This window comes from Apostichopus japonicus, chromosome 5, assembly GCF_037975245.1.
Source record: "Apostichopus japonicus isolate 1M-3 chromosome 5, ASM3797524v1, whole genome shotgun sequence".
Classification (NCBI taxonomy): domain Eukaryota; kingdom Metazoa; phylum Echinodermata; class Holothuroidea; order Aspidochirotida; family Stichopodidae; genus Apostichopus; species Apostichopus japonicus.
In genome coordinates this window covers 6046504-6073677 of record NC_092565.1, presented here as the reverse complement: position 1 = coordinate 6073677, position 27174 = coordinate 6046504, and the positions used below count along the sequence as shown (strand labels likewise).

The window sequence follows — 27174 nt, the reverse complement described above, 5'->3', positions numbered from 1 at the left end:
GCCAGTCAAAGTGAGATTAAAAACGAAAAAAGAAACAGAAGGAGAAAGCGATAGGGAAAGAGAAGGGAGAGGGCGGGGGGGGGGGTGAGTGAGAGAGAAAGAAAGAAAGAAGGGAAGAAAAAATTTAATCTTGAAATTGTTTGCTCTGAAACAATAGTGAGTGCAGTACGCATTAGCGTAAATGGGTAACAATGTATACTATATATGATGTTGCATTTCTCAAAATCCGGTGATGCTATGTATTATCGTAGATACATCAATCATAATCTGTTACTGTAGCCGATCTGCCGGGGGGGGGGAGTGAGCTACATCCCGGGGGCCCTGGGTCAATAAGGGGGTAAAATATTTATACTTATTTTTTATAATATATATATCTAACTGATTTACCCACCGACGTGACGATATATAGTCTCTGTGTTTAGAATAAGTTTCAGATGTTTGAAGGGCCACATCTCAGATATCATTAGTGCTTTAGAAAGTACAAGCCTGGATAGATAACAGTGTCCTTTCACGGTCCACAACATACCAAAATATGTTTAGTGCCTAAAGTCATCCTGTTCTGTCCGAACAGTTGGCAAAACAATTTCCGCAGATGAAGGTGGGAAAAAAAGAAGATTTAATATGAAAAACTAATATAGTTGCCAGAAACGTAATTGTTTTTTTTCCAAACTAGTTATTTTTTCTTTATAGATAGTATCGATAAAAATGACATTGGCTATACACCAGTGGTAACGCAAGATGCATTGCAGTGTGTAACAGGAGTACGAGAACTATGCAACATTGATTTTTTGGTGTGTTTATCATTTAAGTCCCAATGTGCATTGCCAGCCGTCTTCCTTAAATAATAGTGAAGTTTTCTGCATCTTGACATCGGTTAGTGACATCTTGAAGAAAAACAATTTCATCCCCCCGCCCCCACCCTTCGTGCCAGTATATTTAGCCATTTGGTTTGACACTGCAGGTTGATCGTAAAATGAAACTGACCCCCCCCCCTCCCCGGGGTCGCCGGGTTCGCGGGTGGTCCTAAGAAGCTAATTTCCGACAAAGTTCAAATGGTGCATTTTTAGACATATTTACAATATAACTTCAGTTTAAACTCAAGGTTGTGCTCATAAATACTTTTGATATTCTAGAAATAGTCACAACAGAACATTTTTATCCCGACTGACGATGATGATGGTGGGGACATGTCCCCTTTGCGCACCTTAAATGTAAATCAAAACGCAAGAAACAATCAAGTCCAAGCAAATATGAATCACTTTTTACAGGTCGTATTATGTTATTTCAATATGTTTACTCATTACACAATATTGGACTTTTTTCACGGCAAAAGGTTACTGGCAGTTGAGTTTTTCGAGGGTAATGTATACATATAGTCTTACTATTCATCGCAAACATTTGTTGTTGTTTTGTGTTGCTATGGTAAACTTGCATTGCAGTAAGCAATCCGTATAGAAGATCCATAAAATATAGAAAATCCGTAAGGAGTGTACCCCCCCCCCCCCCCTCCATTTATTACTTTATTATTTCGCATAACTGGTTTGATCAATGCAATAAGTAGATAAAAGAGAAAAGGTAATCAATTGTAAAATGCACTGAATGTTGTAGCTGGCATGCGCAACCCTTTTCAAAGGTGTCTTAAACATTTAAAATTAATTGCCACCAATACCTTATCGTGTGTATCGCAAGTGTTTCGTAAATATTTAACGTTGTCTTCACCTCGTGAAAGAAATGCCTCCGAAATTAGTGACATTTTGGACGATATTCTGGTCACGAACTGGGTAAGGTTCTTGTCATAATTGTGCGAGCTGTCGATATAACGTATCAGCCCTAATTTGCGCTAAAGGGTTTATTTCTGTTTTGAAACTGTAACGTGTTTAAAAACTATCGGCTTAGAGTCCTAATGTAATAGATTTTGTTTGACGGAAATATTGACAAGTTTGTGGGTTAATCTACCAATAATTGACTACTTTAAGTTCATCTACGTCAAGTGAGGGTCTTTTGAAATGACAATTAAAACTTCCATTTCATTTTAGCCGGTGATTAACCTTTAGGCAATAGCACCCATTTTGACAAGACGAAATTGCTGTCCTTTTTGGACTTTTTTCTTTCTCTCACTTTCTCCCCGTCTCCCTTTCTTCGACTCTCTCTCTTTCTCTCATCTGATTTTTATCTTCGTGAGATGGCATGGCTGAAGAAACCATCTGCTTTCCTTAACCATAAAGTGTTTAGGTTTTTTCCCCTTTCTTAACACATCACTGTAATCCCGAGGGTGTACAAGGTGCCGTTTCGATTTTCGTCTTGGTTGACGCCTTTGCGCGATTTTCTTTGACATATACTTGTGATATGGTCAGCGTGTTAAAAGTGTGGAAGACATCGTACCCAAGTACAGTCAACCTGTTATTCTCATCAAAAACTTCAGTTAACCGGGTATATAGTCGAGGAGGTGTCGATCGGTGCCGTATAGTTACTCACATAGAGAAGTAGGTTTCGACAGGGATATTATAACTCCATCTTGTCAATTTTAACAAGCTATTAAAAGTGAAGTACACATACGAGGATAGTTTATTTTAGACTTTGAAATCTCAAATTCTTTTTTTTTCTTCTTCTTCTTCTTCTTCTTTTTTTTTTTCTTGCTTGTCCCGAGGAACAATTTGCTAAGGTGCTGAATTGAGGTGTGGAAAGTAATAATCATTCGAAATTGATCTGACTTTGGCAAAGGCATGCATATACATGCAGGCCCTATTAGGGTAGTGAAATGTTTGATCTTTCTGAAAGGATAGGCTAGATAAGATAATGTGTAGGTGAATGTAAAAGTTAATGGTGCATAACTAATAACCTCAAGGTTTGATAGGGAATGATAAAAAAAAAAATTACGTCGACTGAAAGTTTGTTGCCCAACTCCGCGCAATAAACACGTCTGTATAAAGCTGTACACCCTTCAGGTATGAACTGTGTAGTGATGTGCTCCGTCGAACGTCCATTCTACATGTGCTATCATATTTTTTGTCTTGAAATAGACATGCCACAAATTTGCCCACTCCCACCCCCCCCCCCCAATGTATTATGCACAGATCTACGCATGTATGTAATGCACGGCTGCCACGATATTGTTTGTAAGTTAAATTCAAAATGAATACAAAAAAATACAAAATGATCTAAGAGATACTTAAATCCAATTATGTTCATGCATTATGTAAGCCTATATGAAAGGCCCGCTACCACTTCCTAGGGAGAAGTTGTAGCATGAGCACCAAAGTAAGATTCCCTTGTAACCGACCCCTCCTCCACCACCCCACCCTCTTAAATTTTCTTCACTGGATGTGTCTGCCGGCTAGTTTGATGCAATTTTACGAAACGTATTTAGTAAAACTAAGAATACTCTATTTTTTCTAACTTTCTTCTTTTTCACTGAAAGATCTCTCGCCTTTGTTGAATCATTTATCCATTTCGATTCTTTTGTACCTCAGATGTCTACAAATTCACATTTTGTTACACGTTATTATTAAATACATACAAACCAAATTAACACTGATTCACCAACAAACTGTCAATTGGATGACATAAATTGATGCTCAATATTATGACACAATGAGTGACATTATTAATAGGATTATCGTATGAAACAAAATTTTGCAAAATTCAGACCAAATATACCACTTCATCAAAGATTAATCACATAAGATGTATTTGGCGCATGGGTTTAAACTAGAAAACTAACATTTTCCTATGTCAATTTGACTTTAACACACAACCACACACACAGACATATACACACAAACACAAAACAACAGAGGCAGGTTACCATGGAAATCTTTTCCAATTAAAAAAAAAACAGAATTTCCAAGTCATTTGACGACAGTTCTTTGACCGAAAGAAGTCATTATCAAGAGATTAATGACGATGACCCACTAACACGTATTCGAGTGTTTTCTGCCACAGATAACAATCACACCAGATGGCATGGTAACCGTTGCTATGGAACTGGTATCAATATATCCTTGCATAAATTAAGTATAGCAATTCACAAGTCAAGCTGACTTTGATCCTTGGCGTTTGCAGGGTTAGAGAGGGATGGGGGCGTGGGGGGGGGGGGTGGGCACCATCCTGTAACGAGTACAACTTCCAAGAGGGTGTGTATACACGCAAGTACGCCAGAGTACGATAAGTCTATAGTACAGAGTCTTTACACACATGCTATCATATGCGTTTGCAGGATTTCAGTTAGGAAGAGAAACCAATTTCTAATAATATATTTGACTCGTGGTTGTGGCTAGAATATGGCTTGTATGAATGGGTGGGGGTGGGGTGGGGGTGGGGTAAGGGGACAGGTGTCCCCATCCATGCTCTGTTGAATGTAGGGATGTGTATTTTATGTAAACTTTTGTCATATAACTTAAAGTTGTATTTGAACGTTTCACATTGATGTTCACATGAGAATTTTTGCCAGCCGAATCTACATACTACTACCTGAAATATCGCTCTGATGTCAAGGTATCTTGGTAAGGGCTTTAGAAGTGTTCCATCTCCTCAAGAACCGAGGAATTTTTTACCATCTACCTTGTATGAGCTTATACCATATATTGGTGCAAGTATTTGCCAGATGAAATGAGATTTTGAAGTTGTTTGGGAGGAATTTGACTCACATAAAATGGTGTTGTTAACACTTTGAACTACTAATGGTGCGTCTTGTGTGGGAATTATGGAATGTTCCAGTATGGAACGCCATTCGAGCAAAACAGACCTTATCAGCTCAGAGCATCGATATTGCATGTATACTTCACCAAAATTAACAGCCAATGTCATTATACAAGCGTAACATTGATATCATCAATGACGTGGCGTTTGATATTAAAGTGGGAGGGCGGGTAGGGCGGGAAGAAGGTGATTAATCAGTGGCGGTGGAGGGGGTGGGGGGGACGTCTCATCACACTTTCGAACAGACTTTTGGGAATAGTCATATTGTGATTTTACAGTGGGTACATATGAGGCTACCGTATACTGTAAGGGATACCACAATTCTCTCTCGAGTTTTATTCAATAGATCATTCTTTCTTCGAAATTGGTTAAATGATTCAGCGCTTTGACCGCGATGTATTATAACCACGCAGGCAATAAGAAACCCGGTCTCTTTTTCGCTATAAGTAAGAAAACCTTCTGCTCACTGATAGTAATAATGTACGTGAATCTGTTTCATGCTATTTAGGTGGGTGTCCAGCAGAAGACGGATAACATAGTGAAAATATTGTACTTTATATCATAATATATTGTATTTCATGCAATAATACTTCTACCGTTCAGATAAATGATATCCTGTTCGCTTTCTCTCCTTTTATTGTCTTTTGGGCAAAATGAACGTTTTTGTGGACTTTGCCGAAGTCTTGCATATCGCCAGCTGCTTCTAGAATTTTGTTTTAAATTAAAATGACAAGATATGAATGAAAAAATACCCTATTCCATGGCATAGAAAACGAAACTTCATATGTGTTTTGTTTGTCACTTCAACAGTGTGTAATGCACGTTGACTTACGTTTTGGATGACAATGGAACTTCATCATTGTGCGTTCAAAGCAGTGCACGTACTATTTACACATCATATATAGTAAGCACCTCAATCTATAAGTGAAAGATTTATATATTTTACACCCAGTTGGTTTCCCCCAATTATCGAGTTATTAACTTTTTAATGCAATAGATATTATTTCATGTCCCACAAATTTTATTCTGATGCATTCTTGTTACATAAGTCCCAAACCTTTGGGGTTCATGTCCTATAGTAACATCATTTCTATGCGGATTTTATGGGAATAAAGTAATAAATTTTGATACTTATCTCTGCTGCAGCAAAGTGTTTAAACTCAATGGACTGTGGTGACAAAAATTTACACAAAATTAACTTCCGGGCTTATTCAAATAACGATTTTCATCTGAAGTCTTTCCCCCCTTTTTATCCCCCTCATTGCCTGTGACCCTTCAAACTCCTTCCTTTCTGTATTACGTGGAACTAATTCACATCGAAACCGTAACGTATTTCAACGACTAACTATTTGCCATTCATATTGTAAAATCAGTTACATGTAAGTAAATCCCTCTCATGACATCCCCGTTGGTAAGATAAAATTTATTTGGTTAAGAGGAATCCTACCACAGGGGAGGAAGCACTGGGTAGGATTACCTATCTCCCCTAACGTAGCAATCAAGCGCTGTTTTTATTCTTGTTTCAAGAACAAATGAAACCACACTCGCTCTCCTAATATACCTTCTTTTTGATGGATTCGATGAGAGCAGGGAAAGTCGCGGTAGGATCAAGCTCTTAGAATGACCAATAAGAACGCCATAAACTGTCACAATTCATCAGCCAGCAATACACAAGACGTTATTTGAACAAAGTTGTTTTTCAAGGACTTGTCGCGACATTAATTTTCATCCAACGGGAGTGAAAAATTTGTTCAAATTCAAAGAGCAAACATTTGCTTTTTGAGTAACGATTTGATATTGACAAGTGTGAAACATGCGTGTACAAGATCGAATAGATACACACATACATGTATGTACAAGTTTTTACATGTCCATGTATACATGCATGCACGTTCTTTTTGATAACGGTTTATTATGTTATGGATGGAATTATGCAATATTTCAATCAATATACTTTTAATAACTTTTTTTACTCTGAAATATTAATACTTACGTTCGGCTTTAATTAAAAATAATATCGAACAAACATGGGGTTAATGAACAAGTTTTCCTTCAGTATTCATCAGCTTACAGTAAGTTCTCAAAAACCTATATACCACTACTATTATTATTATTACTAATACTATTGCAACTAACACTGCTGCTGCTACTACTACTATACTACTAGCTTACTACTACTACTACTACTACTACTACTACCACTACTACCACTACTACCACTACTACCACTACTACCACTACTACTACTACTACTACTACTACTACTGCTACTACTACTATTACCACCATTTACCTATACTTACATAACAACAAATACTACTATTGCATACCACTACCACTACTACTACTACTACTTCTACTGCTACTACTACCACTTCTACTATTAATACTACTACTACTTCTAGAACTACTACTTCTACTACTACTACTACTACTAATACTACTGCTACTACTTCTACTACTATTACAACTACTACTGCTACTACTACTATTACCGTGCACCACTACTACTTACATAACACAAATACTATTTCATACCACTACCACTACTATCACTTCTTCTACTGCTACTACTACCACTACTACTATTACTACTACTACTAATACTATAGCTACTACTACTATACTTGTAATAGTACTAGGACTAACACTACTACTACTGTTACTAAAGCTAGTTCTCCTAGAGTACTACTAGTAGAAGTACTACTAGTAGTAGACATACTATTACTACTACTACTACTGTTACTGTTACTAGTGCTAGTACTCCTAGATTACTACTACTAGTAGAAGTACTACTTGTAGTCAACATACTATTACTACCACTATTACTACTGTTACTAGTGCTAGTACTCTTAGAGTACTACTACTAGTAGTAGACATACTATTACTGCTACAACTACTACTTTATTCCACGAAAACTGCTACTACTATAGAACTACTGCTACTAACCCGAAAACGATAAAACTGCCAATTAACATTATTCAACTGTATATAGCTTCCACATCGTCTTTAATTGAATTAAAGATCGTGTCAAACAGTGAAAATGTATATTGTGTCCATTAAGACAAACTGCAACCAAACACGGAATCCTATCTTGCTATATTGAGACAAAAAAATATATATATATACAGGAACTTGGAATGGATTTTTTAATCATTAAACTTATTCTTTAAATATTAGGCTGACAGAGATGTACGGGAGTATAATTGATGGCGGGATCATTTTTATATTAAACGTTATTCTTTTGATAAAATGATATCTTCGGACGAAAACCAGAGGAGGAATTCTGTCAAAGGACCGACAGATAGAATGAGTAACATTCCTAAAGTAATACAAAGACCATCCCTCTTTTGATACACACTCGACAGTTTTTTTTTTCATATTTTTTATTCTAATATTTTGTTACCAAGTCGTTTAATGATCTTCGATTTGAGTTGCAATCTTTTGCCTTGAGATACTCAGATAAAAGTATTAAATGTTCTTTTCCAAAGAGTGTATTTATTCTCGTTGTTTATGACATTTAATCCTACTCTGTACTTAGCGTTCTTCTACAATGACGTAAGTTAGCTGTACGCGTGATCAACCTTTCGTTCGTTAAAGCAGCTGGTTTTTTTTGTTTTTTTTTTCATATCGTTTCTAGAAATTATACAAAAACTGATGCATCCACTTTTTTTGATCATCTTGATCAATTAAGTTTAGAGCATCGTTCCATATATACAAACTTGAAAGTAAAGGTATCCTAGAATATCCTCTCCCAAAATGATGGAAACGGCTGCATAATAAGCCTAATCACAAGATGGCGAATATAGTAAGCTAAACTATATAACCACAAAAGAAGCCTTTGAATGTCCTAAGTGCATGGTTATATACACGTCTAATAATGTTGTATGGAATTAATGATGACCGGGACTTAATGTGCTGAGAACTGTCTTTGAAAAGTCGCAAATCTTTATATCGACTTGTTAAACATTTCTGACATTGCCACGGTAACAACTAACACAGGATTTTGTTTTCTTGTACTACTGGAGATGGCAATTTATAAAGTACACATTATGATGCTTTAAAACCGATATCTGACGACAAACGTCTTTATATAGTGCGTTGCCGCCTCGGGAGAAAGAAAAACATATGAGAAGAAAAATGGAAAAAGTTAAAATTCATTTTGAGACTTGTCTCTGTACATAATCAATTTGGGTAATGAAATAATTTACCCATTGAAGTCTTTCAAACTCTTGGGAGAGAAAATGGAAAGATTTGTACTCTAAAATTGATAGTATCAAAACTACATATATAAATATATATATATATATATATATATATATATATATATATATATATATATATATATATACATATTTATATATATATATATATATATATATATATATATATATATCCACGGAGTTTGCTTTTTTTCAATTATCGACATTTTGCATCAACATTTCAAACCAAGCAACAATCATCAAAGGAACGCTATTATTGATTTCTTTCGAAAATTCCTCCCAAAATTTGGTTACAATGTTTTTGAGAGTAATCAGCTGTAACGTATATATTCAATTTAATACTGACTTGTATTTAATTACGCAGAAATCAGAAAGTAGGTTAACTGTATATCCTATCGGTCTTCGTTATTATGGTTTGCTATAGTATGATGTAGCCTATACATGCGATTTTACGTACCCGATTAGTATACCGTGTGCGTGTCTGTGTGTTGTACTACCCTGCATAAATTGTACATGTCATAGATATGTATTTTGTTTATGTAATACTCGGTCGTGGAGAGGGGTTTCATGATACATCAAACAGGGTTGCGGGGAATCGCTCACAGTCAGTGGGGCTAAGCGGTTCTGTTCAATATGCCATGGTTGGTCACTCGAGCAGGACCTATATGAGTGTAGGCTTCCCGTATATGAGTATCTTTGTCAAACCCTCCAGTGGTTTATATTGTGGGCCGAGGAAAGGGGGCAATGAGGCAGGAGGCATGCCCCTCCAGTTGTCGAAACTGATATATGATTAATATGGGTGCTAAGATGGTGTAATATTTTGCAACTTGTGAAGTAATTTAAGATATTTCCCACTTTTCTCTTCCGATTTTTTTTTGCCTAACCTACAAATTTGTTTGCCGACCTTAGAAAGATTCGCGACCTTCACTTTAATTAACCATAGTTACTTAAATAATGTCACTCAGTAGGCAAAGTCAATTTACACATAAATATGATATCTTTAATCATTTATCTATATATATGTATATATAACACAAAAAGGTACGACTGATATTTATCCCCTTTTTGTGAAACATGATGACTATCTCAACATTTTTCAACGTATTAATCATTAATCTTAATAAATCTTAATAGATTCGTGCATTGACAAGAGACGGACTCGATTCACTATATATTTTCCACATAGCGGTTTCTTATGTTTAGCTAGGTATTGATACAGTTCAGTAATAAATCTCTCGCCTCAGTTGTGACTCTGGACTCAACATCGTTTATGTATAAGTTGTGCTTTTAATCTCGTTGCTTACGCTATATACATTAACCGTAACTGTCCGCAACGGTATACACACGTTTCATTTCATAATAAACTCCATCGATACTATACAACAAACATTCCTTTAAGTTCAATCCCTTAAAACACAAAGAGGAGAAAAAAAAGGAGGGAAAATATTCAAAAACTATAAAGTGTTACAAAATGATTGATAGGCTTCGGTGTATAGATTCATTCGTTTTTGTAGAGGGTTTTCTTCGTAAATTTAGCCTTCGGGTATATGGTGCCATTATATATCGAGCGTTTCAGGCGTGCCGGGAAGATAACGACAAAGACGCCATTTTAATTAAATATGATTTAAAACAATATATAAGATTACTATAAATGCGAGAAGACTTTTAAAGCAAAAGTAGGGTTTATTAAAAGAGGGAAAAAAATTGACGATGAAGGTATTAAATGGCTCAAAAAAGCCTTTTTTTTTTGGTTACTCCCGTCACGCTTAAAAATCGCGAGGTGAATAATAATTGAATGTGTACTCACAATATACGATATCAGACGAAATAAGATTTGCAAAGGATTATACCAAAACAAAAAAGTTTGAAAGGGGTAAAGAGTTGTTTTGCTTGTTGGATGTTATATACTGTTGCGTTTAACCATGTATAACGAGGGGGAGGGGTCGTCTGGGGTGTGGGTTGAGCTGTGCGAAAGAATGGGGGAGGTGGTGTTGTTTAGCCAATAGCATTGGGAAACCCGTGAAGTTAAATAAAACTTGCATAAATTTACTGCACTGAAGCTGAAAGTCGATCGCTATTCACGCATCGACAACGATTTCGTATATTTTGAGAATGCTTTCGACATTATATGAAAGAAATTATCATTTAGAGACTATGTTTCGTTTTCTGATGTTTTTGTTTCTCTCGTTGTGAATATTATGTATCTGTATCATTTAGCGAAAACCAATATATATATATATATTTATATATATTGTAAAACATTAAAACCAAATATTTTTGATCTTATTTCGAAAATAAGGAGCGCGTTCCCCTTCCTCCGATGTTTTTGAAGCTAAGGGTCACCTATTCACCTATGACCTTTGCTTGTTTGTATTTTCACAAACATCCGTCTTTTATAAAGTGAATTAAATTGTCTAATATGTAGCAACAGTCTCCACGTAGATTACACAGGGCAGATAGGATGAATTTGACATTTCTAAATCATCTGAAGTTTTAATCGTTTTAATTGGAGGCGGAAGTGGGTAGAGTTTACAGAATATAGCTTTCACCTGTTTCTTAACAAAATTTCTGCTTTAGCCCTACAGGGACACGCTCAAACTGTCAACACAAGTAGACATATTCTCTGTATTGCATTATAATCATTTATTGCAAGTTTGTCGATATAGTCTTAAGAAACCTCCTTTTTTTAACATTTGAGTTTATCCAATTTAGAGAAATAGAGGTAACTTTCAATTGTTATGGTATTAAATGATATGATTTGTCCATTGGTCCATGTATATGTTGCAGTACCATGTTATATGCAGACCTTACCCCCACCCCCACCACAGCTCCCCCTTCCGCTTGAATTTTTTAAGTCATTCTATTATTATGAAATACTATCTGAATGCGCCAAACAAAGAACCATGTAAAACCTTCTGGATTCCTAATGCACGAAGTGCTGACACCACCCTCCTCACCAATCGCTTCTTATGAAGTTTAGCAAGCACAAGACAAAGATATAGTTAGTATGTCCTGCCTCTGAGTTGTCACGGAGATATCGTGATCATGACGGGGTGGGGGAGGGGTGGGTGGGGGTCTCTGTACCTAAGGGTCGTTTTATACATTAAAAAAAAAAGAAAACGCTATAAAGCGTTACAAAATGATTGATAGGCTTCGTTGTATAGATTGACTCGTTTTGCAACGTTTTCGTTAAATTAGCTTCCGGGTATTTGGTGTTATTATATATCGAGCGATTCAGGAGTGCCGGGAAGATAACGACAATACGCCATTTTAATTAAATATTATTTAAATAATATTATATAAGATTAGTAAATGCAAGACTTTCAAACAAACACAGGTTGCATAAAAGAGAAAAATGGCGATGAAGGTGTTATAAACAATTTTTTCTCGTGTCGCGCTTTAAAACCACCCACCCCCCTCCTGTATTTTGTAATTACCTTGAAGTTTGTTATGACATCAACAATGGAAACAACACCAGTACGTTGATAGGTTTCATCCGTGGTATTATCTATATGGATTCGAAAATTATAAATTCACGGGTCATGCAAACTGGAGGTGCAGGGGCATGTTTTTGGGAATGAGAGTTCAGTATCTCGGGTCATGCAAACTGGAGATGCAGGGGCATATATTTGGGGATGTGAGTTCAATATCGCGGGACGTGCATACTAGAGGTGCAGGGGCATATATTTGGGGATGAGAGTTAAATATCGCGGGACGTGCATACTAGAGGTGCAGGGGCATGTCTTTGGGGATGAGAGTTCAATATCGCGGGTCATGCATATACTGGAGGTACAGGGGCATGTTTTGGGGAATGAGATTTAAATAACGCGGGTCATGCATACTGGAGGTATAGAAGCATGTCTTTGGGGGTGAAAGTTATACAATAACGTTGAAATTTCTTTTTTGTCCCTAAATATTGTTGCTCTCATTTGTGACGAATTTTATCATCTTTTAACATTTTTTTGTCCTGTCGTGCTATAAAACCGTATTTTCCCCTACAATACAATACAATACGCTGATAGATTTAATCCGTGGTATCATCAGTATAGATTCGCAAATTACAAATTCGAGAGTTATACAATGACGTTAATATTCTTTCTTCTTCTTTTACTTGTTTATAGCTTTCATATGTGACGAATATCATTATTATTATTATAAAGGCTAACTATGAATATGATATGATGCTAAAGAACAAAGAGACAATAGAACAGCTATGTCTTAAAGAGGAGAAAATAAAAACCCTGTTCCATGTAGAACAATTTGTTTTGGAATATATATGAAAGGTATTGCCCTTAAGAAACGAGGGGAGTAAATGAAGTTTAACTGACTAACACCACTCCTAACACCCACCCACCCACCCAACCCAAATATAGCTTTATTTGCCCGACCTCACCCCACCCTTCCCATCTAAAAATACGTAAGAAAACATATTATAGATATATATATATATATATATATATATTTATATATATTTACAGATATATATAATCAAATCTCAAACGTTATTTCGTCAGCAACAGTGAACCCAGTGAACAATGTTTCTATTTGAACACTTATCTAAGTAAGCCACACGTTATATTTACACCTATGCATGAGCAAGAAAACTCTTATAGCACTGTCAAACTAAACTGAGATTGAAGTTTACACTGAACGGGGAGAACCAATCAGGGATCTCCAAATTAAGCTGGCTGCGTTAATTGATCGTTAAGTCGTCTTCGCTTCTGCCTGCCTGTGAGTGGTGCGTCTGTATGTATATGTGCGTGTGTGTGGTTATTCCCTTCGTCTATATAGTGCCCTCACTTTTGACTTGTTTCTCCTCGTTTCTCTCCTCTTCCTCTGTGTGTAGTGATGAATACACTTTCTGAGGGCTTTTTTTTTCCCCCGTGTTTATTATAACCACTCAGATCTGATAGGAGAGGTTCATCTTATTTAGATGATGCGTACATATGCATTCAGTGACGTTTCTTGCATCTTTATCACGTGGTCTCTTCATAAGTTTTTTGCCTTTGTCGTTCCGTTCGTAAGCTGCAATATAAGGTCAATTGCTTCCGTCTCACCGGTCTATTATATTCAGTCCTTAGTACTAGCTATACGAACTATTTTTTTGGCGATGTCAATTATTTTACTCCAGTAAACTACGAATCTGTTGGTATTTATTTGAGTCTGTATGTTTCTTTCTGGTTTCTTGGATTTAGCTTGGTTTCACAAAGTGAGCGAGAGAGAGAGAAAGAGAGATTATTCTGACGGATTTCAGGGCCGTAAGAAGTTTCCGTGGGAGATTCCACTGTGAGGTGAATGTAAGTAAAATTTAATTAATAAGAAGTAAAATATAAAAAGTTAAATGTACATCTTTCGAGAGAAACAAAAAATAGGTTTCTACTTTTGATGTTTTCTACACAAGTCATTGGTTTTTATCGTAGATCTTGAGTGTCTGAGAAGAGAAAAGTGGCACTGCTCTATTAACATTGCAGAATTAAAACTGAGGATACCTACTTGGTAAAAAATAAAATCGCCTTGGGAATCACTTAATGAAAAGGTTGAATGAAAAGTATATCCGTATAATGTTATTTATAGTTAAACACAACAAAACAATAATCTGTTTTCATTGATGCCAAATGTATCGATGAAAAATATACGGCATTCCTATGAATTAATCCTGTTTCTAAATTATTTATTTATTTTACAGTAATTTTGTGAAAAAAATCGCTGCTTAAACGTTGCTGCATTCAAACTGCATCTATATAGTTAATGTTATATAAACTTACTTTTATGTTATTATTTTTATTTAAAAAAAAGGGAATTTTCGGGTCGTTTGGTTTACGTTTCGAGTATAGTTTTTTTTTCTGTCGATTAATAACACATCAGTTGGGTTTGTTCATTTGGATAGCTGTCTTATGTGAAATGCAGCCAACTTATTTGAATAAGAGTTTTGATTCTGGTCAATGATCCCATATATAACAATCCTATATTTCTAAAAATTTCGAGCATTTTTCTTAAAATTTTAATCTAATTCCTTAGTGAATCAAAGAGATGAATTCAGCTCAAATTATTGTCTATAGTTACTAACAGACGCGAATTCCAGGGAAGCGTTTGGGTGTGTTCGTGTTTGTATGTGTGTGTAGGGTTGTAGTAGGTGTGTACACCCCCATTTCGACCTCACATTCACACGCAAACAAAATCAATTGTAGTTATTAACAGGAAATTGCGTTTGACCTAATTACAGACCTATTTTATAATCTAAATTTACTTCACCGCGACCATTTGACGTCTCAAACTCCATTTTCTTTTTTTCTGGCCGAGGACCTTTAACCTCCTTCAAGGGATAGCAACCTCTACGACGACCCCATGCAGGGTCAAATCTCCCCCCCCCCCCTTTACAAACTATTGGATTCACCGCTGAATTAAGAGTAAATGTTCGGCTACAACGATTTTAATACTGGTTACACGGTATGCAAGGTACTTACTGTGTAGTCAAGACAAACTGTGGTTTCTAACTCCTCCTACCCCCCGAACCCCATGAAACCGCTGCATAGGTATCGCCACCATCCAAGGCATTTAGTATTGCACAAGATTTAAAGCATTGCCCCACATGCCCCTTGATGGATAGCTCATTTGGATTTGTATACAGGAAATGTACTCCTGAAGTAACTCGTGCTGATAATCCTGTGAATGCCCAAACTTATATTTTGTTCATTTCCGATTTGTTTATATTTCTACCAGTCAGTTTCCGTTTTTCATTGACTTTAATTGTAGTCTATATAGTTCGAAATCGGTATCAGATGAGCGTATCATCGTATCAAATTAAAAAAAAATTGAAGACCGATAGTTTATGTATAGCTGGAGTGCAATTGTCTTGCAATTTATGCACTTGGATGCCGCGGTTTTTTATAGATTTTAGTCGATATTGAGAAAAAACGTATCGATAACAATTTATCGATAGAAGACATTGATCGACTTAACTTACAATGGAAAATCATTAGGTTGCATCCTTCCGGACGATAAAAAAAATTATTTAAAAAATGTTTATATTCGAAGTTGTTAAAATGTGAACGCATTTTCACTTTTGATGTGTCGAAAACGATTTTTATTCGCTTGTTGATCAAAATTCGAAAATTGATTCATTTTGTTTCAAAAGGTTGTAATATAGCACAAAGGTCTACCTCTGTTGCTCGTAACAATTAGCACATACATCTGCAATAGCAAGCATAATCTTTTCTTATTTATATTTTTTACTTCTAATACCTGATGATTTTGAATAAAAGTTTTTATGTTTATCTCAGTCACCATGAAGATATATCCAATAAGTAAATTCGGCCGCGAGATAATGTGGAGATGTAGTCTTGGGAGTGACGAATTTTCGTCGCTTTTGAATGTTATCCATAACCACCTCAGCTGACTTTCAGAATGTGGCATTAACCGACCAAGGCATATATTTAACAATTAACAGTTTAGTATATAGACCAACGGCTGTCTTCAGAATTGGTCTCTCAGGGATGTTAAGTTTAGCCAAAGAATCAGGTCTTATTTGTTATTACTAACTTCTGACATAATAAATTTACCACCAGATAAACTTGCTTTTCACTCTAACATATAGCAAGAATATTGCTCCATAAATGATTGAAGTGGTGCAAAAAGCTGGCAATTAATTGTCTTAATCATGTAATGATTGTAACATATTAAAGTCATTGTAACATATATTAGTCTCATGCCAAGTAATATCACACTGATAAAGGAAACATGTTCTACAGGTTTTGTTGAAAAGCCCATCTCTATATATTCCCTTTACTCTATAGGTATCGTTGTTTGTACGTAAATTATTTGTACCAGATATACCATTCCTTGTTCCAGGAACGGATCATATTTCCCTTACTCTATATGTATCGTTGTTTGTATGTAAACTATTTGTACCAGATATACCATTCCTTGCCTCAGGAGGTGGGTCGTATTTCCCATACTCTAGGTATGGTTGTTGCAATGTAACATATTTGTACCAGATAGACCATTCCTTGCCTCAGGAAGTGGATCACATTTCCCTTACTCTAGGTTTCGTTGTTTGTATGTAGACTATTTGTACCAGATAGACCATTCCTTGCCTCAGGGAGTGGATCATATTTCCCTTACTCTATATGTATCGTTGTTTGTATGTAAACTATTTGTACCAGATAGACCATTCCTTGCCTCAGGGAGTGGATCATATTTCCCTTACTCTATATGTATCGTTGTTTGTATGTAAACTATTTGTACCAGATAGACCATTCCTTGTCTCAGGGAGTGGATCATATTTCCCTTACTCTATATGTATCGTTGTTTGTATGTAAACTATTTGTACCAGATAGACCATTCCTTGCCTCAGGAAGTGGATCATATTTCCGTTACTCTAGGTATTAGTTGTTGCTATGTAAGGGGGATGATATTATATGGTCTGTGATGTCATCGAATCAGATGTTCCTCAAGCAACATAGAAATGTAAATAAAAATATGCATCCGAAGTATTGTGCAGCTGTAATACATTGACGAAAAGAATTTTCGCAAACAATTTGTATGTGAATACTAGTATACACTTTGAAGTGATTCTGTGCGTTCCGAAAAAGGAAATAAATAAAACTGTTCATTTGAACCAATGGAACTTCATTAAGCTGCTTATCTGACGAGCCATGAAAAATGAGGTTGCACCAAGCTTATTTTGCCAAAAACGTTTCATTAACTAAAAAAAATAATTATCGAAAGTATCCGAACATTTATCCACTGAGGACAGCTTTCACTCATGTATTCTGTTACGCCGTTCCTCCTGATTTAAACTAGCCAATTAGGGGACGCATTGTAATGCATATTCAGTACCAACGAAGCTCTACTTACTCGAACCAGGGAGCTGCTACTCTAGAGTAGCAGCTCCCTGCTTGAACAACAGCTGAAAATGACAGTCAAAGTTGTTAAAACTAACGGAAACGGCGTAAAAACGGTAAACTTTTGAAAGCATTTTTAAATAAAAACGATTCTCATTATAAGAGGTAGTCCACACCTAGATGTAAGTCTAGTAAACAGCGGCAGTGTTACGGGTATAACACATGCAACACTATTCAACTTTTAGTTAGATTCCAAATTTGAGTTAAAATGTTGAATTGGAAGCCACCCGACATGATGATGTAGTCCATAAACTCTTGCGGGATTCTCCCGGGATTCATGGTCGTAAAAATAACTGCATCATGGCCTGTATTTATTTATTCAGCTCCGTCAGCAGTATTCCGTACTGTTTAGATATGCATTCTGCATATATAGTACATGGTAATCCTGTTATATAGTATAGGAGGCTGTTGTGTTCTCCTCGACTTAATTCTTCCTCTGCGTTTAGGTTTTATCACCGGACAACTATAATTTTAAATCATAGGACATTAGAAGCGAGATTATTGCTGAATTGAATATACAATAAAGATGGTAAGTCATTGTTCCTTCGATCAGCTAACTGTTACCGTTAGTATAGATTTACAAGTACTAGAGGTAGAAGCCTAGGTGTTACTATAATATTAGTAGCCTAATCAAAGACCTAGTTCTGATAAAGCTACACTATTAGCCCTAGTCATGAGTGACATTGTGAAAGATGATTGAAGGTCTGTGATACCAAGTGTATTATTATGCGTGACCATAGCCTAGGTTTTGCACACTTATTACTGTTGTCACTAGTCTACTAGTTATTATACTGGTGGTACGTCGAAACATAAAGTAAAACATAACCATAAAATGATCTTATGGTTTCTCTTTTTTTCGGTACGCACGAAATTACTTTAAGGCATCTCTACTTCCAAAACACTCCTTTACCTTACCTCCACCATTTGTCCTACCTTTACGTAAACTACCTTCACCTGACCCTTCCTTTACCTCGCCCCCCCCCTCCTCCAGCCTCCCTTCTCCCTCGCAATTTGTGCAGTTTGCCAATAAGTCATTAACCTATAATCAGAAATCCAAATTGACAACAACTCTAGAAGAACGTGTACAGTAACTATATTGAGGTAAAACACAGGTCAATTTATTCAATTACAGATATTAATTTCTCCTTCTGTCATTGCCTTTTTGTGATCGAATCAAATTTACATTCAGGAAGTGAAAAGAGGGAATTTCTTTGACCATGTATGATTGAGAGATGGCACTTTAGAACACGGTAGGTATACTATACAAGCCACTTGTCTGCCTGAAATAGCATGGCTGCTTCAGGCGAGCATTTTAAAGTCAAGAAATATAAGGTTTGCATTGAACGATATCGACAAATTGTGTTCTGAAATAGCTGCATTGAACTAAGACGTACGTTTGGGATATCTTTGCCAGACATACAAACGTTGGCCTCGGTAATGGAGTTCTTGTACTCTCTCTCTCTCTCTATATATATATATATATTGCCTATATATAGCCTATATATAGCCTATGCACAGCCTATATATAGCATATATATATATGTATATATATACCTATATTTATAAACATATTTATATATATGCATATATACATATATACATATGTACACATTGACATATATATATATATATATTTATATATATATAATATAGTATAGTATGTATAATATAGTATAGTAGAAACACTACAGCAGTTTCACGCATATACCACCTGTCCCCTCCCTCCCCTGCCTACGCATACTCCTATCACACACAAAAATATCACAGCTTCCGCTAATGATATTCTACCTATCCATAAAAAATACTTTTACAAGTTGTTCTCTTTGATATTACTTTAACTGCGCCGAAGCACAACACCCATAATCGTCTACTTTTACTCTCCAAGACAACGTAACAAAAATGAAGCGCAACCAATTAGTAGATATTGCTATGTCATCAATACTTCATTGGCATGAGCTCCAAGTTAGCATGAACTTCTTTCCGACAAAACACATCCAAACAACTTTTGCGAGATCGAAGTACTTTTACTTCTAAAACAAAGAAAATCGTTGGAAGATACCTCGTACTGCAAATTTACGCTGTGAGGGAAAACTGTTTTTTTAATATATATTTTTTTATATCTATTTTGGTTTTAATCGCAATTTTTTCAAAACAAAGTAAAACTGTGCCTATAAACTTGGAGTTAACCTTCGCAATGAACGTACCATTCACATTTCAATATCACTTTTTTTCTTCCATTTAATCGTCTGACTTTTATCAGTATATAGTGACCTGTAGAATACACACGTGCCTTGGACAATTCAAAACCCTAGGGAGATACTTAGCGGTAATGCTAGCGGTTATTGCTCAAGTCATATTTCGGAATTACTTGAAAGGTAACCCTTGGGAATTCCAAAATATCGCAAATGAGACTGTGTATGAATTATAGCAATGGAACGCGAGTTTTTTTTTCATTACAACGTTTTCAGCAAGAATTTTACATTTCACCCATCCCATTTTTTGCTCTTTGTCATATATAAAGTTATATATATAGTGACATTATAAACTTGTAGAAATGCACACGGTTCTCGGACAATGTACCCAAACCCGAGGATAGAGTTATCGAATTAAAGCAGAGGCAATCCATAAAGGTGATGAAGTACTCGTGTTTTCAACCTATATTTTGGCTTAGATGATCTGTAGCATTATGTTCCCCTTCTAATGGGAATAGTGATACACACCTGACGACGATCACACAGTCACAGTCTCGATGCGAGGGGCTGGGGTTGAGAGTGGCTCATTCGTTTCGTTATTTTGGCTTTTTGTGCACAGGTTCTTTCCAGGGTGACTTTTTCTTGAAAAGTACCTATTTATACAAGAACTTGTAATGTATACCTTGCGGATTTCATATATCGCCAATGAGCTGTGTAAGCTATATAGACTGCAGTAATCTGGTTTTCGAACGCTGATCATGTTTTAATTTATTGAAATGTATTCAAAACATTATTGATGAAGATTTCTGTTTTCATGGAGTCTCTGACGTATATTTAGTCATTTATAAACATACGGTAAACTGCTATTAATCATGTAAACTAAAACCAGTAACTCTCAGATTGAAATAGATATGGGAAATCCGTATATAACATAGTGTTTATCAGTTTTTCTTACAAATATAATGATTGCTGAATTGCTCGGATGGAAAATGAGAAAGACAAAATGCGCAGATTTGATTTTGTCTCCCAACAAAAACAAAATTAAACAAGGTTTTAAAAAGAACATGAAACTAACAAGAAACTTACAGATCAAAACTTGCCATAACGGATGTGAGAGGTTAAATAAGCAGGGTAAACAAAGTATATTCAGATGTTGAATTCTTGCAGCAATGCCACAATGAACAGAGGCCGCGGAAGAGGGGTAAGTCTGGATCTGGAGGGGGTAAGACCTGGGAGAGGAGGAGGGGAGGAGGAGCCGAATAGTCGAAGGACAGTGGGATGTTGATTAACTTCGATTCCAACTTCCATTTCTACAACAACCTCCTATAACCTTTAATCAACTCACAAACGGAGGAAGTTGCCTATACACTGACGAAATGATTCGTAATTTATCCAAGTGGTAAATCACAGTGTCAACTCTTTAGATCACATTTCATTGACGATATCATAACCCTACCTCATTATTTGTGATTCCATTATTCTGTTTTTTTTTTTTTTGCTCAAGCTAAGTGTCCTGTCAGTATATATGTCGGGGTGACCAGTAAACAAACATAAGAACTCAAATTTAATTACCAAAAGTAGAATTTACCCCTGAAGCTATTGTTTTAAGCAAACGTTTTAAAGGTTTTCAATGCATTTACATTACACTTCAACAAAAATCGGACTCCTTGCTAATACCTCTGGGAAGTTGAAATTCCTCTCCCCCAAAGCAAAATCTGAGCTCAAGTTTATTTTACATTTGAAACGTTACGTTTAAGTTTGTCAACAAGAATTGTTCTTCGTATAATCAATCGCATTGCTAGAACTGTTTGTCTTGATGGTCCCACTGTGTGATATTAGCAGTGAATGCAGTCATTAATAACGTAGAACGTTAAATTTATGTTTAACTGGCAGTTGACTGAGAAAAAACTAGCTGGTTTCAACAAATTCTTCTAAAGGCCACATTATTGGATTGGATGTGTATTTCATATAAGTGCATAACGCATATATGTATATAAAAATGAGTGTCCATCACGTAAATATATAAGTGCATTCCACGTAAATGCACATCACATTAGTCATGGATATCACCTTGATGCCTCCTTACCACATGTGCGGATCGCATTATTGCCATATAGCACATAGTGCATGCAACATTAGTGCACATCACATGGGTGAATAACACCTAAGTGTGCATGACATAAGTTAATATAATATTAATGTCTTCTACATGAATGCATATGCACCCGATACACATAGAGAACACAGTTACTACTGTAAATCTTACAGTTTTGTACCACCGTGACAGTAAAACCTGGATCGTGCTATTATTCGGTAGCATGTGCTATTAGGATTACAGTATAAGAACTGAGGATATGTGTAATTCCAACAAATTCAGTTGTTTGGGATTTGTTGGAATTACAAATATCCTCAGTTCTTACTGTAAACTTAATAGCACATGCTACCGATTTATCAGATTTGTCAGCACAATCCAGTATTTACTGTGGTACAAAACTTTACAGTAGTTACTGTAATCTCTGTGTGAATCGGCTGGCATATGACATGAGTGTTGTGTTACATAGCAGCAAACCACATTAGTACACATTACACAAAGTGCACGTCACATTAGTGGATATAACATTATTGTCTTCTAGATGAGTGCATATGACATGTGTGTATACCACATAAGTGGAATTCACTTCATAAGTGGATATCACAAAAGTGCATACCGCATCATTATAGTTGCATATCCTATCATCACATTAAAACAAATAACAGCAATGTTACGAAGTATAGGAGTAACAGGTGCCCTTAAACGCCGTTGCTTGCCCCTTTCATCTTTGATCTTATAGTTTACTTGTACTTGATCAAGAGCTTCTAACGACAGAGAAACCTATACCAGGAAGGAAAACCATCAAGGATGAACACTTCTGGGAAATACTTTCGGGAATTAAATACCGCTCGGTTGTTGTCCTTTTATATCAGCCGCGAGAGAAAGTGGGGAATAGAAAACTGAAACTAGTTCTTTTACCCTATAAATTGATCGAGGGTGTTATAAGATGTTTTTAAATTCTTTACGAAGCCTCCACAGGCCTCTCTAGGTGTCCTATTTGGCTGCTAGCAATTATCTCTCAAACTTCGAGCACTGACAAATGGCAAACACGAATGGCGTTGTCTTGGGTGGCTGACTTACGTCATGTGATTTCCTCTAACATTTCATGTGATTAAGAGAACAAAGAGTTTAAAACATAGAATTTGATCAGAAAAATAAGCCTTAATGTAAACATCATGTCAACAAGAAGAAAGAGGAAGGGGAAAAATATTTGTATGGGTGCACCCTGCTTATACCTCAAAGAGGAAGAATATTATACATTTGGTCACGTGTCGGAACTGAGTCATTGAGCAATTAGTACGTTTCTTGGCTAAGGTGTTTTGTATGAGATAGAGTACACGTTTAATAATGGTAAAATATTAACCATGGATAAACAACTGGTAATATTTGCTAATTACATTTAAAATTTGATTTGGCATTCAAGTTATTTATATATATATATATATATATATATATATATATATATATATATATATATATATATATATATATATATATATATATATATATATATATATAATATATTGACGAAAAGGAGAAATTTATCACTGAAATATGAAATGTCATACAACTGCTAGTAACGTAAGTTAGCAATAATTGATTTGAACTGAATGACGTAATTATTATGATTATACTTTTAATAAATCACTGTTTGTCATTGTCTTTGTCTAACTAATTATCTATTCACTCTGCGTTATGATTGCGAACATTTAGACAGTTGTACTGAAATATCACAACGATGTACTAAGCAGATCACGAACTCATTAGCAACGTAACAGTATTTATGTTAAATTCTATAGCATTTAGAGGATTACTTCATTTTGGTAAGTCTGTAACGATAAGGTTTGGAAGGAGAATAGTATATTTACAATACGTGCCTCGAAATGTATTAAAAACATGTATCATAACATGCAAATAATTATCAATTTAGAAACTCCAGTAAACACTTAACACCGTCATGTTGGTTATCAGTGTTTTATAGGACAACTGGTCTAGTTTGTTCAATATATCGACGCATTACAGTTTGTTCGCTTCTGTTGCAATGTGTTCTTGTTACCTTTGTTTTTTATTGCTTTATAACTGTTTGCTTGTTTCTTTTCTTTGCGAACATTAAAGCAGTTGTACTGAATGTCTTAAAGATGGACAAAGAAGATTGGAGGAGGTGCCAAAGATACAACCATCTCAAACCTCTTCCAACCTCTAAAATAACAATAACTTATTTCTGCTGTACACCGGTAAAACGTGGGAGAAGTTTAATTATGCAAAATCACAAGCAACGTCATAGTTATGATGATACCAACTTATGAATTCAACGTCACTTAATAAAATCACATTTCCAGCACAGATTCTTACATGCAAATTGTGAAAGGTCCAAAGGTCACAGAATACGTCTGCATGGTACTAAGCCTATGTTGGTTTTAGTAGTGTACATCTATTTAGTTTTGAAAATGAACGTCAAACTTGGTTAATTATAAAGTAGTAACTAGTAAGCATCTCAAGAGCTGTCATGGCGTGTACAGATTCAAGAAAAGCATGAGGCCTATCTCTAAAAAAAAAAAAAAAAAATCTTAAGAGCAAAGACCTTTTGAAAGGTGATTCCAAACAGTGACCTCAAAATTATATGATTTCCAAGTCAGTTATCAAACTCGAAAGAGATGCAATCGCTTTTGACAACCTGCCGTATACCTCTTTGCTCACATTCAGGCATTATATTCTCCTTTATCGTTCAAGATCTAACAACATACGTACAAAGAGTCATTTATTGAAGTAGAATTCCTTATAGCACTGAATTCAAAGCAGGCCAACATATTGCTGTCTATATAGGTGAGGGTTCCGTCATGACAAGTCAACGACCAACTTCATAGTGCAAGGTGCCCTAAATATACACTTCTGACAATAAAAAAAAACACTTTGTTGTCATCACAGAGTTTAACAGAAAATTTTCAATGAATTTGTCTGAAGGAATCATGTGGTTAGTAGATATATATATGTTTCTTATTTTATTCAATAAATAGAGATTTACCACAAATTATATCAGATACAACTTATTTTTACATCAATCATTTAGCCATTTCCTTAAACCTGTATGTTTAGTTCCAGATAAGAAATTTAAATACTGTCTCAGTTTAAGCATTACCCCGAAGACAGTATTATGGATTACAGCGGCACTTACAATTTTTCATATTATGAAATAGAAAACAACGTTGACTTGCATAATGTCACAAATTGTGGGAAACCAATTAATATGTTTTCAATTTCCTACAGACTCATATGCCCGTCGGTGATATATATATATATATATATATATATATATATATATATATCTATATATATATATATATCTATATATATATATATATATATATATATATATATATATATATAGATATATAGATATATAGATATATTTATATATATATATGCCCGTATATGTATATTGAAATTGTGGTAACTTTGTATTTATATATATGTACTTATTGAAAGTTCACAGTGGAAAGAAATATTTCATCAAACCGGTGTTTTAAGGTGTATCTTGTTAGGCAAAAAAAGTGTTTAGTTTCGATTGGGTATGCAATGTAGCGTTAATGACATTGAGTTAATTTCAATGATGATTAAATTTATCCCCTATAGCCCAATCCTCCCCCTCCACCTTTGTTGAGAAAAATCTCTCGGTAGACTTACCGTTATAATAAATAATTATATACGTTATTATGTAAAAATTAAATAAATAAAACCAAATTTGGTATACTCACAAGATAAAGATATCCTCATTCGAATGGCTTGAAAATATTTTTTAAATTTCATTGTTGCTGTCCTGAGATCTTTAGGAATAACTTTGCGCAGTACCTCTTTTTACCTTCGCCACTTAGTTTCTCCAAATAGAGGTTTAATAGCCATTTATAGTTGAAGTTATCATTCAATAGGAAGGTTTTCAAAATATATCACTTCAGAACTCCAACAATTTTTTCATGTCATGATGTCCTTGATGGCCGATCTCACGACCTTAACCTTATATACTCCTTGCGCCCCTCCCCTCCTCCCCCTCTCCCTCCCCTCCCGCTCTCACACTTACAGACAGATAAATGGAATGGGAATATAATGCAATGTCCTATAAAAACCACAAATGAAACTCACAGACGAAGATAATTTGGAAGATTGACTCGAAGGCACGAAAGATTTTAATGTGCATGAAGGAAAAGATGAGTAAATCGATCACTATATGTCATACATTTAATGACACGAGAGTTATCAGTCGTTTTTTGTTCCTTTTTAGCGGAAAACACGAATCACAGAATCATGAAAACTAAATGAAGGATAAAAACATTTCTGTAGTGATATGTTTCAAAAGTCCGCTTCTTTTTTTTTTATCGCTCATCGGTCACTTAATCAACGGTTCTGTAAAGTGGTGTTTAATGTCTTTTATAAACAGGTTACTGAAAACCTGTCGCAAACTGTACACGCTTATATTTTGGCTTTCATTGGGTTTCCGTCCAAGTATCGCCATAGTCCTTATTTTCTAAACAAAAATACCCGGGTCTATTGTTAAGGCTTGATTATTCAGTTGAGAAGACACACCGAAATGTAGAGAGAAAACAATAATTAAGTTTAGACTGAATTTCGCCCGTGTATCGACTCCTGTCCTAGATTAGCCCTTGGCTACGTTTGTTGCATAAGTTATTTGCATTGAAACCATTCATTTCAAAGCACAATCTTTCACAGTACATAAAATTCTAATTAAGTAAGATTTGGTTTATCATCTTCTCCTATCTGTGCTTCCTCCTTCCCGCCATAACTTATTTTTTTCTAAGATGGTGTATAGAGTTTGATCTCGTTATAAAACCTATCTCTTTTAGATATTCAGTGAACTACGGTTATATTGCTGCTAATTGAACGGTAGGCTATACTATAGCTGTCAATATGTCGCTGAAAATAGCTTCATCAGAATCTCGTAATTGAATATAAATCATTTCAACTTCGTTTCAAGTTTAGGTTTTTTTGTTTCATCCGGTCCCACGAGCAAAACGAATCTAGCAAGACTGCGTTATTTATTTAATCTATTTCGTGTA

At 35.4% G+C, this 27174-nt stretch overlaps 1 protein-coding gene across 2 annotated transcripts in view; it reads left to right on the top strand.

Annotated features, from left to right (window-relative positions):
• LOC139967444 (oxytocin-neurophysin 1-like) overlaps nucleotides 1–27174 on the top strand; it is a 57058-nt gene that overhangs the window by 15570 nt on the left and 14314 nt on the right. Inside the window, exon 1 of one of the 2 annotated variants that reach the window (XM_071971250.1) lies at nucleotides 13871–14218. The exons of the other annotated variant lie outside the window; for it this stretch is intronic. Within the exon in view, the coding sequence (XP_071827351.1) occupies nucleotides 14217–14218 (2 nt within the window). The 5' untranslated portion in view covers nucleotides 13871–14216. Of the gene's footprint in view, nucleotides 1–13870; nucleotides 14219–27174 lie in introns of those variants that run through there. 2 annotated transcript variants of the gene reach the window in all.